Source organism: Microcaecilia unicolor, chromosome 6 (genome assembly GCF_901765095.1).
Source record: "Microcaecilia unicolor chromosome 6, aMicUni1.1, whole genome shotgun sequence".
In the NCBI taxonomy this organism is placed as follows: Eukaryota; Metazoa; Chordata; class Amphibia; order Gymnophiona; family Siphonopidae; genus Microcaecilia; species Microcaecilia unicolor.
The window spans coordinates 149,375,527-149,387,767 of NC_044036.1; the positions used below are offsets into that span (position 1 = coordinate 149,375,527).

The window sequence follows — 12,241 nt, forward strand, 5'->3', positions numbered from 1 at the left end:
CAGCAGATAAATCGAGAACCCCTTCATACATTTTTTTTTCGGTGCTCCTGTCTGTATTTCAAAATATTTCCCTATTTAGAATGTTGTATTTTCTTGTTCTTCATTCCAGTTGTAATTGTGTTCATCTCTATTCTCTGTAAGGAAGGAGAAATGTAATGTAATTCTTTCTGCTTCTGAGAAATACTGCTAAATGAGCAAGGAGCATACCGTCTCATAAGACAGAGTTCAGTTTGTGCTCTATCTCCACCTGCTGGTAGATGGTCATAACCCATAAGTCTCTGGATTAATCTGCTCTGATTAAAGGAAAGAAAATTATCAGGTAACCGTAAGACTGACTTTTTCCTTAATATTCATATAGCCTACGGTATATGTGTCTGAATATGCATTTTGGCTGTCATCTAGCCTTCTGTAATGGGAAGCGGAAGCTCTATTTAAGGTGTGTTTCTTGACCAGACTTCAGTCATTCTCATGATAATGCATCATGATTTGTAAAAGTAGCTTGATAGTTAATACTATTTTAAATCACAGACTACTTTGCTCAATTATGCCTTGTCCTGATATCATTATGTTATGTTGTTATCCACTTACCAACTTCTTAATAAACATAATTTTCGTATGAACCTTAATAGCAGCAATTCTGAAATTCTTCTCCATTAATATGATTGCCATAATATTCCTATGCACCTTATCTGTTATATATACTCTGATTCTCTATTCCATCAATGTGATTGTAGTTGTATTATATTGTAAACCACATTGAGCCTGCAAATAGGTGGGAAAATGTGGGATATCAATGCAGCAAAATAAAATAAATATACTATGTTACATAATTCATATGCATTTTGTAAATGTAATTATAAAGCAGTCAATGAAAAGTGTCTTGTACAATAGTCCTCTAAGAAGAGAAACCTCTGTTTCTAAGATAGCTATACAAGTCACACTTACAGGTCTGGTAAATAACTATAAGTTCTTGACCTAGCACAAAGCCTGAATGTAGATATTTATTGACGTGAATTGCACATAATTCAGAATCTCAAGGTTACATTTTTTTTCTCTCCATCAACATTACTCTTTTTGATTCAAGTTCACGTTTTGGTTTCAGCAGGTTGAGAGGAAATGTAGTGGTTATGTAGGGCTGTAGATTTCTGTTAGCACGCATAGTTAACCATGTGAATTGCCATACAGATTTTCTCATGAAGTACCCAGTATGTGTTTGCAAACTGTAACAAACTTTGCTTTAATTTAATCCTTGAGTAGTTTTTATTGCTCTTACCACCGGCAAATAGTTTATCAGCTTAGCCTCAAAAGGTATACCTCACTCAGTAGAAAACTAAAGGAATGATATATCTGTGACATTTTGTATTCTTTCCTAGAATATTGTCCTATAATAACTTCACAAGACTGAATGCAGGAGGCTTGGCATCCCTGGGTGGATTGGATATTCTGCGCCTTAGTCATAACTCTATCAGCCATGTTGCAGAGGGAGCTTTCAAGGGACTGAAGAACCTGCGCATTCTGTAAGTGTATTATATTCTGGTTGTTGGCTAAGATGTAAACATTGTCTTCCTTATCCTGATCAGTCTAGACCTATGAGTTGTCCCCCTGTTAACAGATGGAGGGCTACATTTGAAGTTTCTAATGACATCAGTATAACGAGTGGTGCAGCCAGGAACATTCCAGTTTTCTCTGCCTCCAGCAGATGGTACAGGTGGACTGATGCAGCAGTATCTTTTAAATCAGCTTTTGGGTCAGACTTCCTGAACCTTGAGCTTTAGCTGTTGGCTCTGTGGTTGAAGTCTGGTAAAGGGATGGGCTCCCAGTATCTAAGTCATGGCCAGACCACTGTTTGACGTATAGGAAAGCAGTTAGTTCCCGCATGGTGGCCTGGAACCTCAATCTGTGAGCCTTCACTCAGTGTCCTGGGCTGTGTTGGGACCCAGTGGGAGTTAATCCCTCTCAGTCCTTCTTCTCCTGTCAGGGCTCTGGTGGTGGTGGTGGTGGGGGGGGGGGGGGAGAACATTAAGGACTAGTGCTGTTTCTTCTCTGAAGGAAGTACAGTTAAAAATAGACAGGAATGAAGGACAGAATGGCAGACCGAGGAAAAGCAATCTTGCTTAGTCTGGTGGCAGGCCTGTTAAAGTTGGATCTGGGGCAACTGATTCTGGGAGCTGGGGAGGGCTATACTTTTGTGGCTGCACCAATGTGGTGTTGTGTCCAGAGCTTTTATATCATGCTGGACACACAAATAATGTGGCCAGTACCTTTTGCCCTGTGTGATGGGGATAGCATTGCATTACATGGGGAAGCTTCAGGGAGCATCCAGAACTTGGGGTGGGGGTGGGGGGGGGGGCTTCTCTGCTGGAATTGGAGTCGGGGGGGGGGGGGGGCGGCATTGGCCTCATTAGTGTGCCAGTTTTACAATCCTTTGGGTATTTTAGGCAGGCATTCTTAGGCCTCTAAGAGCATGTCCAGTGGGGGGGAGTCTTCTCAGGGGTTGGTTCTGGGGGCTCCCAGGGATCTGTAGTCTGAAAACAGTGGCCACGGTCCGTGGAGATAGTGGGATTTTTATTTTCAAAAGAGTGCAAGCTACTGGTTGTGCTTTACAGTAAACATAATTTTTCTGTCCACGTTTCATGTATTAAGCAAATTGTAGTTAAGTTTCAGTTATTACCATCATATAACATTTCTGTGATGCTACCAGATATATATAGTGTTGAATAGATAAATCAAATAGCCCTCTTCTATGGTGCTGCTGTAGTTGAGAGGCAATAGACAAAACAAGTATTTCAGTAAAACGACTTCACCTTAAAGAATCATTGCAAATGTAAATTTCATATTGAAAGTATTTTGTTCAGTAATGTGATTCCTGCAAGGGGTTTGGATAAAGACCAGCAGAACCATGTCCAACTTCACTTAGGTTCACAGAAGTACAAGTAGTTAAGTAGGAGAACGTTTTGGACAGCAATGCTTGTGCAGGAAGTAAATAAAAAATGAGAAGTCAAACAGGAAGGCTCTTAAAACCCTGGTGGCCTGGACCTGTCCTTCAGGCACCCTCAGCTGGTTTGCGTCTCCTGTCTGGAGCCAGTGGAAGTTGGAATCACTCTGGAGGCAATGCATTATGGTTCAGGAAAGAGGGAATGTGGCAACCTAGTACGGACAGAAGCGTGGTGCTGAGTATTAGTGTGAAAGTAGGCTTCCTTTTAGCCAATGTTTTGCCATAAGGGATGCATTATCCAGCCGTGATGGGGGTGGTAGTCCTAAAAATGAGGGGAAAGAAATGTAAAACAATTGTGAAAATGAAAGCAATTTTGCTTTAAGCTGCTCACTTTATGGAAAGTTCTTTCCTTGCACCTTATGCAAATTCCCTGTCAGTTTTTATGGTTGAAAGGATTGATAGGATAATGGGCTATTGAACTGAGGATTAATCTGTCTTTGCAGAGGCCCTCAGAACAATTGCTTTGTTTTGCATCAGTGAATGCTTATAACCAAATCTGAAAATAACTTGTTACCTTTATACTCCCTGTAATGTATGTTGGGATGTAAAACAGATGCTCCCCCCCCCCCCCCCCCCCCCCCACACTCACTTGAGGCTGTAAGCATTCTGTTCAGGAGCGCTTACTTCCATATTGTTTCTGTGGCAGAAGTCCAGTTCTTGTTGAAAGGTTGCTGGTGTATCTCTGGCATTTTCTGTTTCTGCTTATTTTATCACACACAGGACAGGCACAGTTCAACCAAAGTTATATCACATTGCAACACTGAGCAATTTATGAGCAGTAATAAAAAAAAACAGCGCATGATCATATGAATGTATGCGTTACAGCTGCAGACCAATTGTTAGGAAAGCTATGAATGGGAGAATGTCCCCCCCCCCCCCAATTACTGTATATTAGCAGATAACAGCAGATCATAATCAGCTGGCCCACCTAGTCTGCCTAGTTCTCTAGCAGTAGGTATTCAGCCATGTTTAATCTGTAGGAAGTCTTCTACATGGTTAAATCCCGTGTGTTGGCTCTTCTTCTAATAATCAGCAGCATTTAACTGGATAGTGCTGCTGAGTATCAGCCCAGACTTTTGCAGCACTATCAGGTTAGTGCTGGAGTGGTTTGGGGGAAGAGTTGAGACTCCCACTTAGCAGCTGGATAAAGGTTGGCCTAACTTTATCCAGGCATGGGACTGCATAGCAGCTGGCACTCGGATTCAATGCCGGAACCTGGATTAAGCTTAGTATTCACTATCTCTGGGTTGCTTACTGCCCATGGTGTTCAGCACCTGTATAATAGCAGACTGCTGTGGGCTCAATTTCAGTTGAAAGCATGTAAATTCCCATCATTAAATCAGCACCAGCTTTCCTTCCTCCCTGCTATTTTATCCAGCCTATCAATCCTGTTCCTATTTATTTCTGCCTATTCCATTACTTAGCTTCCCTCCAGAACCTGTGGAATAGTTGTCCATCAACCAGCAGGTGGAGATGAGAACTGAAAACTGAGCTGACACATATCTGTCTTGGCATTCAGTCTAGCTCCTCAGTATTTTCTGTCTCCAGCAAGTAGATGAACACATTCTTCAGCCTCTGGTTCTGAGTGATTTGCTCCTGGTCCAGTTGGTCAGCTGGTCCCAGTTGAGCTTTTACAGGTGGCTTGAGTCTGCAGAATCATATCTGGAGATCTTCAAATCCCTGTCTCTGATGCCTTGCGAATTTGCTTCTGCCCTCTTTTCCTGTGGAGCTCTCCTTTTCCAGTACAACAATTTATATATATATATATATATTAAAAAAAAAAAAAAAAGAGAGCGAGAAGGAATGCGGGATTCTCTTGAACCCTGTTCCCGTGCAGGTCTCTACATTGACACTAGGTTATACCAGTATTCTATAACAGAATCTGGGCACCCAAATGCAGGTTCTAGCCGTGCAGCATCGGGGTACCTAAAAGGAGGCGCCTGCTATGTCGAATTACCTTCAGTGTGCCCTATTTCAAAATCTGTCTGTAAAATAACCTGCAGGCCTTTTGCAATTTGAAACTGAAAAAATGGCTTCCCATGAGTGTGTCTGAAATCTTCCACAGCCCCTTCCCGTGCACTCCGCTCCACTCCTTCTTATCTGTTCCCTTCTCCACTACTGCCAACTCCAGACTTCGCACCTTCTGTCTCGGTGCACCCTACACCTAGAATAAACTTCCTGAGCCCCTACGTCTTGCCCCATCCTTGGCCACCTTTAAATCTAGACTGAAAGCTCACCTCTTTAACATTGCTTTTGACTCGTAACTACTTGTAACCACTCGCCTCCACCTACCCTCCTCTCCTCCTTCCTGTACACATTAATTGATTTGATTTGCTTACTTTATTTTTTGTCTATTAGATTGTAAGCTCTTTGAGCAGGGACTATCTTTCTTCTATGTTTGTGCAGCACTCGTATGCCTTGTAGCGCTATAGAAATGCTAAATAGTAGTAGTAGTAGAAACAGTACGAAATCAGTTTAAGATCTTAGTCGTTTGAAAAATGCCTTTCATTGTACATGCAGGTTTAAGAAATTTCTTCTACCTTTTTACTTTTAAATGGGATTTCCTGGGAGTTTGGTTAAAGTGGGATGAGAAATACTGGAACTACAACTGCCTGTTCTGTTTCTAAAGAATTTTGATGTATGACTTTTTAAATCAAAGAAGGAAGGCTTTTTCGCTTCTTATCACTGGCAGCTTACTGCAGTGCCTAAAAAGGGGAAACTTTGCAAGTTGGGAGGGGCAGTAATGGTGGACACTGTAGTCTTATGCTTTGTGTCCAGAGAGAGAGAGAGGACTCTAATTAAATGGAAAAGGAGGCCTCTTGTGTTCTGCACCTGGTGAAAGAGACCCAAGTACGCTTTAATTACATCCTCAATAACAAAACAAGCTTTTGGTGGGTGTGAGAATCCTGAAATGCAGAGCTATTCAAATAGAGATGGGCCTGCAGGACTTCACAGCACAGTGATTTGAAAAAAAGCAGCAAGTATTCAGGTGCACTCAGGCAGAAAGACTAGGAAATGGGGATGGGAGTGAAGGAGTAGAGAGTTACAAAGTGAGACAAACCAGAATGGCAGAGTGCTTGCAATTCTTTATCCATGGAAACCTTTCTTTCCTCAGCTCCAGCCCCCATCCCCATACACACACCCAGTAGCAGACTTTCAGCTTCCTTATGCCCAGATGATCGAAAGCCCTGTGCTGTTCCAAACAGCGCACTAAAAATAGCGCTGAAACAGCACGGGGCTTTACTGCCCGTATGATCATAATTACATGCAAATGTATGCACGCTATTATCTCTGATCATAGTGTGGGAGGATCGTCTCGCACTTGTTTGACAGGTTTGGGCTGTCAAAAGCCCAGACCTGTCAAACACAGGGGCTTGGAGGTCTGGGGGATAACCAGACCCCAAATAGCAAGGTCCTGGTGGCCTAGTGCTGCCACCAAACCCCCACCCCAAGCCAGCGACACAGGGGCTGGAGGTCTGACAGACCTCCAGTCCCTCTGATCCCCCCCCAACACAAGTTCACGGGGGGGGGGGGGGGGTGGCTGGAGATCCAGTGGCTCTCTAGCCTCGTACACCCCCCGCATCCCCCCCCCCCCAAAAAAAAAAAAAAGCCTTAGTGGCCCAGTGAGTTGCATATCAAACCCCCCAACCTGGTGGTCTAGCAGCCATCTTCCCTGCCCCCTTGCCTTATATGGTGTGAAGCCCCACCTGGCATATCCCAGGATGCACTGGGCATGGCTGGGCTCCACCATTTTCAAGGCAGCCTGGAAGAGGAGGCTGGGGTGGGAGGGGTCGGGGTTCCTGCTCCTGAAGGGGGGGGGCCTGTATTGAGGGGAGTGGGGGGCCTGCTAGCATGCAAATGCATGCTGGGCATGGCTCACCATTCCTCCCCATTGGTTTGCAAACCCTAATGTCAGCTCCAAGCTGGCGTAGGGTTTGCCGCATTGGCGTGCTTCTCTTGCTGATCATTGGGGAGGAATATGTTTAGCATGCATTTGCATGCTACTTGCGCTAAGAGCCCTGTTTAGCATGCATTTGCATGCTAGTTGCGGTCAAGAGCCCGCGAGTGTGTTGTTTCATGGGCTTTGGGGGCTCTGATCATGGGGAGGTAGCAAGCACAGGCGTTAGTATGGTGCTAATAGCCTCTACGCTTGTGTTTGCTTCTGATCATCTGCCCATTAGGAAGGAGATGCATAGCAATGAGGAGGACGTCTTTTTATCTTTAATGAAGCTGTGGAATCATAGAATGTGTACATACAAATAATAAATGAACTAGATTTTGAAACATACTGTTCAGCACCGACTTTCTTGCTGGGAAAGACAGTAGGGCTACACTTCGCACCAACCTAGGATTCTTTTAATTGACCCTCTTTAGGTAGAGCACACCCCTACCTGTGTCTGAGCACATATGGAGAAAATAATTCTGCATTAATCTTTTAGAACTAGAAACTATCTCCTATGAGCACAAGTGTTCAAGGGCTGACTTGCAGGGAAGGTCTATTCATCCTGATTGAGAACCCAGATGCCATGTTCTGCATCAACAGACTGTGTGGTTCTGGCCATTACAGGCTATGCCAGGAAGCAGTTAGTAAACTTCTTGAGGCAACCTACCTCTCAGATGACCACAAATAAGTTACAAGCAAGCTGGACCTACTTCCTCGCATCTTATTTGTATATTGGGTCCTTTCCCATTATAAATGTCTACCATGATGCACAACACAAAATGTCCAATCTTCTGTTCCATGTTTTTCATATCATGGAGGCAGGGGCTCCTTTATTAATGTCTTTCTCTTGCAGTGTAAGGTAATACAGAATGGTACAGAACTTGGTGCTATCGTCAAAGCACCACGTTGACCGCAGCAGATTTGGTTCCTGTGGCTCACCTTGCTCAAAATGGTCTCACCTATCTTCATGGGAACCCCTCTCCATGGTAATAAAACACACAAGATATTTCGTGCATCCCAACCCAAAATCCTTCTCATTGCCGTTCTGGTGTTTTTCTCTTTTACCTCTATTTCCGGTTTTCTTTCATCCAGCTTTTTTCAGTCGGTATGTGGCTGTACCAGGTAGTCATAACCTTTTCTGCTGTGGCAAAGCAGTTACGCCCTTTCCAGACTGCTTTGGGGATCATCAGCTCTATGCTAAAACAGGTTCCATCTCCATCCTACAGTTTTATGTTATGTGTCTAATTGTGACATGCTAGTACCTGGTTCCTCTTCACAGCTTGATAGCACCTTCTGCCAGTTACTACTTAAAACCTCTTTCCCTAGTTGACTTCATCTCTAACTGGAATTCTATCCAGGACTGCCTTTTAACAGAAATAACTAAAACAAGCATCTGCCAACTTTGCAGTGTCCCACAGGGGGAGGCTGCATTATCCCTGCTTGATGACAAGAAAGTGGTGTTGCTTACCTGTAACCGGATTCTTCATAGACAGCAGGATAATGCAGCCACCTCACCTTAGCTCCCTTTTGATGGAAGATCTGCTCAGCTTCAGTACTGACTTGTGGATGGAGGAAACTGTGCCAGTGCAGGAGCAACACAGGCCCGTTAAAAACTTTTCTAAGGTCTTCCAGGCTCTGAGAGAGAGCAAACATCTTCCTGGTTCTGTCCCAGTAACGCCAGCTACAAATATGGCTGCACTGTCGGGTCAAGGTCTTCCAGGCTCTGAGAGAGAGCAAACATCTTCCTGGTTCTGTCCCAGTAACGCCAGCTACAAATATGGCTGCACTGTCGTGTCTACAGAGAATCCTCATCACAGATAAGCAGCACTTTTTTTTTCTTGTGCGCCATATATATCTGGAGTCCCCACTAGGGAAGAGATTTTCAAAGGGCAATTCCATGAAGAGGTTGCATTTTGAACATCAGCTTAAGGGAAGTGATAACTTCTCTAAGACTGCTTAGGAAAATACATTTATCCATATGCAATCTCTTCATGGAATTGCCAGTGGACACTTAAAAGGTAATGAATTTTCATAATGGAATGTGTGTGCATTTGGTTAGGTTTTACTGCCTTTTTAAAGAAATTCACTCAAGGTAGTGTACAACAGCTATAACTTGTACATGAATAATTACTCCAAGATGAATTCTGTAGAGAATGCTCAAAAGTAAATAATTATGACAGCAAAATATTTAAATAACACACTTCATAGCATCGCATGCTGCTTGCGATGTTAACGTATGTGTGTAATGCTGTTGGCAAGTCCTCTATTCTGATGGTTTCTCTTATAAAGTTGATCAGACTAAGTTACATTTGTCATTCGTAACTATTTTGCACTATTTCAAATGGTTGCCTCTTTTTATTTTTCATAAGACAAAAGTAAGAAAAAGTCATATCCGAAAAAAGGCAGACAAAGCTGATTAACAGCCTCAGTCTATAGTGTCCGACTGCTTGAGAAAGGAAATGTGGCACAGTCACAAAGAGAAGGTCCTTTGTAAGCTGTTCCCAAATGTTTTCTCTTCATCCTTAGCGAGAGAGAACTTGGGACTGTGAAATTGACTGTGAGCTTTCTTTTGTTGTCTTCCCAGGGAACTAGATCATAACGAGATCTCGGGCACAATAGAAGACACCAGTGCAGCCTTTACGGGCCTAGACAGTCTGACCAAGCTGTGAGTATCCTAGCTTTTGAAGTCTTGTCAAGTTGCTTACTAGGGGGAATGGTTTCACGGCAGCCTTTGTTCTTGTGCTGTGACCGAGAATGCAAGGGAAAATTTGAAGAATAAAGTAGACTATGAAAGATCTGCAGTTGTTTAAGTAGCCATATTTAGAAGTCCGTGTTGGCTATAATTGAATAAGTATAGGACAGGAATCTAAAGCTGAATATCACAGAATTTTTTCAGCTAGTTTCTTGAATTCTTGGATCTCTTAAGAATCGCTGTGTATCAAGAGTAGAGATGCGATTTCTCGGGTTAATGCAGTTTTAAAGTTACTTCCCCTTTTTAAAAGAGAATCATCTTATTTGACCTGGAACTGTAATGTCTTTGCTGTCTCCCTCCTAAAAACTTGAGGATCAATATTTGGCAGCATGGTCACTGCATTCATTTAAGTATCTACTATTGCTGGGTCTTATTTCTATAGTGCTACTAGACGTGCGCAGTGCTGTACTCTGAACGTGTAAGAAACGGTCCTTTGACAGAGCTTACAATCTAATCAAGACAGACAAACAGGACAAATAAGGGATATCTGCACTGGTGCTTAAATTTGCAGTTTGAGAGAAAACATGATGCATAAAAGTGATAAAACTTCACTTAACATGAGAAACTTTGAGATGTCATCAGTTGGTAGGATCCTAATAATAGGAATAACATGGTACAGTGTAAGGAATATGCACCAGTGGCGTAGCTATGTGGGGCCTGGGCCCCTGTAGATTTGGCCCTGGACCCCCCTGCCGACGACCTGCCCGACCCCCCCCCCCCCCCCACCGTCGCCTGCCTTTGCTGGCGGGGGACCCCAACCCCCGCCAGCTGAAGTCCTCTTCTTCTCGCAAAAGGCTTCCTTCTGTTTCTGACGTCCCAGGACGTCAGAAACAGAAGGAAACCTTTTGCGAGAAGAAGAGGACCTCGGCTGGCGGGGGTTGGGGTCCCCCACCAGCAAAGGTAGGCGACAGCAGGTTGGCGGCGGTAGGGGGGGGTTGAGAGGGTCGGCAGCGGGAGGGGGGGGGCAAAGTCAGCAATGGCTGGGGAGTGAGCTAAAATGTGCCCCCTCACTTCGGGCTGTGGACCCCCCTCCCGCCAAAGTCTGGCTATGCCCCTGATATGCACAGTTCAATAATCATAACAGAAGTACAATAAATGTCAGCAAGAGTACAAGTGAACCTTCATAATAGGCAGCATAGAGGAACATTCATATAACAGATATACTTTTGACATCAGTATAATACAAACAAAGCCTTAATAGGCAACATATTATTTTGGTTTTTTTATTTGTTGCATTTGTATCCCACATTTTCCCACCTATTTGCAGGCTCAATGTGGCTTACATAATACCATTAAGGCGTTTGCCCAGTCAGTTGATAGCAAATACAAGGTTGTATAGTGATCGAATGAGGTATATGTGGAGGGTCGGAAGGGATGAAGATTGTGTGTTGTCCAGTACGATCATTAGGCATGCTGTGTTTTGGGTGAAAAGGTTTACGTAGGATCGTTGGGGTAGGCCTTTTTGAAGAGGTTGGTTTTTAGTGATTTCCTGAAGTTCAGGTGGTCATGGATTGTTTTCACAGCTTTTGGGAGGCCATTCCATAGTTGTGCGCTTATGTAGGAGAAGCCGGATGCGTAGGTTGTTTTGTATTTCAGTCCTTTGCAATTTGGGTAGTGTAGGTTTAGGTATGATCTTGATGACCCGACTCTGTTTCTTATTGGTAGATCTATGAGGTCTTATCATGTATCCTGGGACTACACCATATATAATTTTGTGGACTAAAGTGCAGATTTTGAAGATGATCCGTTCTTTGATTGGGAACCAATGCAATTTTTCTCGAAGCGTATTTTGCTGAATATCAACCTGGCTGCTGTATTTTGGGCGGTGGAGTTTTTTTGTGAGTTGTTCTTTGCATCCCGCATAGATTCCGTTCAGTAATCTTCATGACTTAGGACCATTGATTGTATTAGGTTTTGGAAGGTTTCCCTTGGGAAGAAAGGTTTTAGGGGAAGATGCACTAAAAAATTGTTAAAGTCCTTCCCTTACTGATTCCCTTAGTGAATCGGTAAGAAACGGGCATGCATCAAGGAAAAGGAATGCAAATGAGCTGCTCGTTGTAGCTCACTTGCATTCTCTATTCCATCGGTAAACATTCGGCCGGTGGAGCATCTTCAGAGCAGCCAAGCGTTATGCCAGCTGCTCTGCACATGCCAAGGATGTCCTTTATGGATGTCCTTCACTCAAAAAACAATAACAAAAAAAAGGACGTCCCTGACGAGCAGGAAACTTGTCAGCAGTCTGAACCTCAGAAGAGAAACAGTGCTGAAAAGAGCCCCAGTTGATTTAAGTGCTACTGCTCTTCTCTTGTGTAACATTTTCATTTTTTACTGCTTTGCATGTTAAAGGCAGGCTTACATCAGGCAATTAGGAAGGACTTCTGTGAAGAAAAAAAACATCCAAGTGCTCGTCAGGGACGTCTAACACGAGCTGGACGTCTTCCTAGAGCTTTTGTGATGGGCGTCCTTCTTGGACATGTTTTTCCTACCTGCAATGTTTTCAGCTTGCGCCCCCCCCCCCCCCCCCCCCCCACACACACGATTGGAATGTGCA

The 12,241-nt window shown here is 43.7% G+C and overlaps 1 protein-coding gene across 3 annotated transcripts in view; it reads left to right on the forward strand.

Moving 5' to 3' along the window:
• The window catches only part of LRIG1 (leucine rich repeats and immunoglobulin like domains 1), a 216,347-nt gene that overhangs the window by 146,288 nt on the left and 57,818 nt on the right, over positions 1 to 12,241 (forward strand). For all 3 annotated transcript variants that reach the window (XM_030205936.1, XM_030205938.1, XM_030205937.1), the window contains exons 8-9: positions 1,374 to 1,517; positions 9,523 to 9,603. In XM_030205936.1, coding sequence (XP_030061796.1) covers positions 1,374 to 1,517; positions 9,523 to 9,603 — 225 coding nt within the window. The remainder of the gene's footprint in view (positions 1 to 1,373; positions 1,518 to 9,522; positions 9,604 to 12,241) is intronic.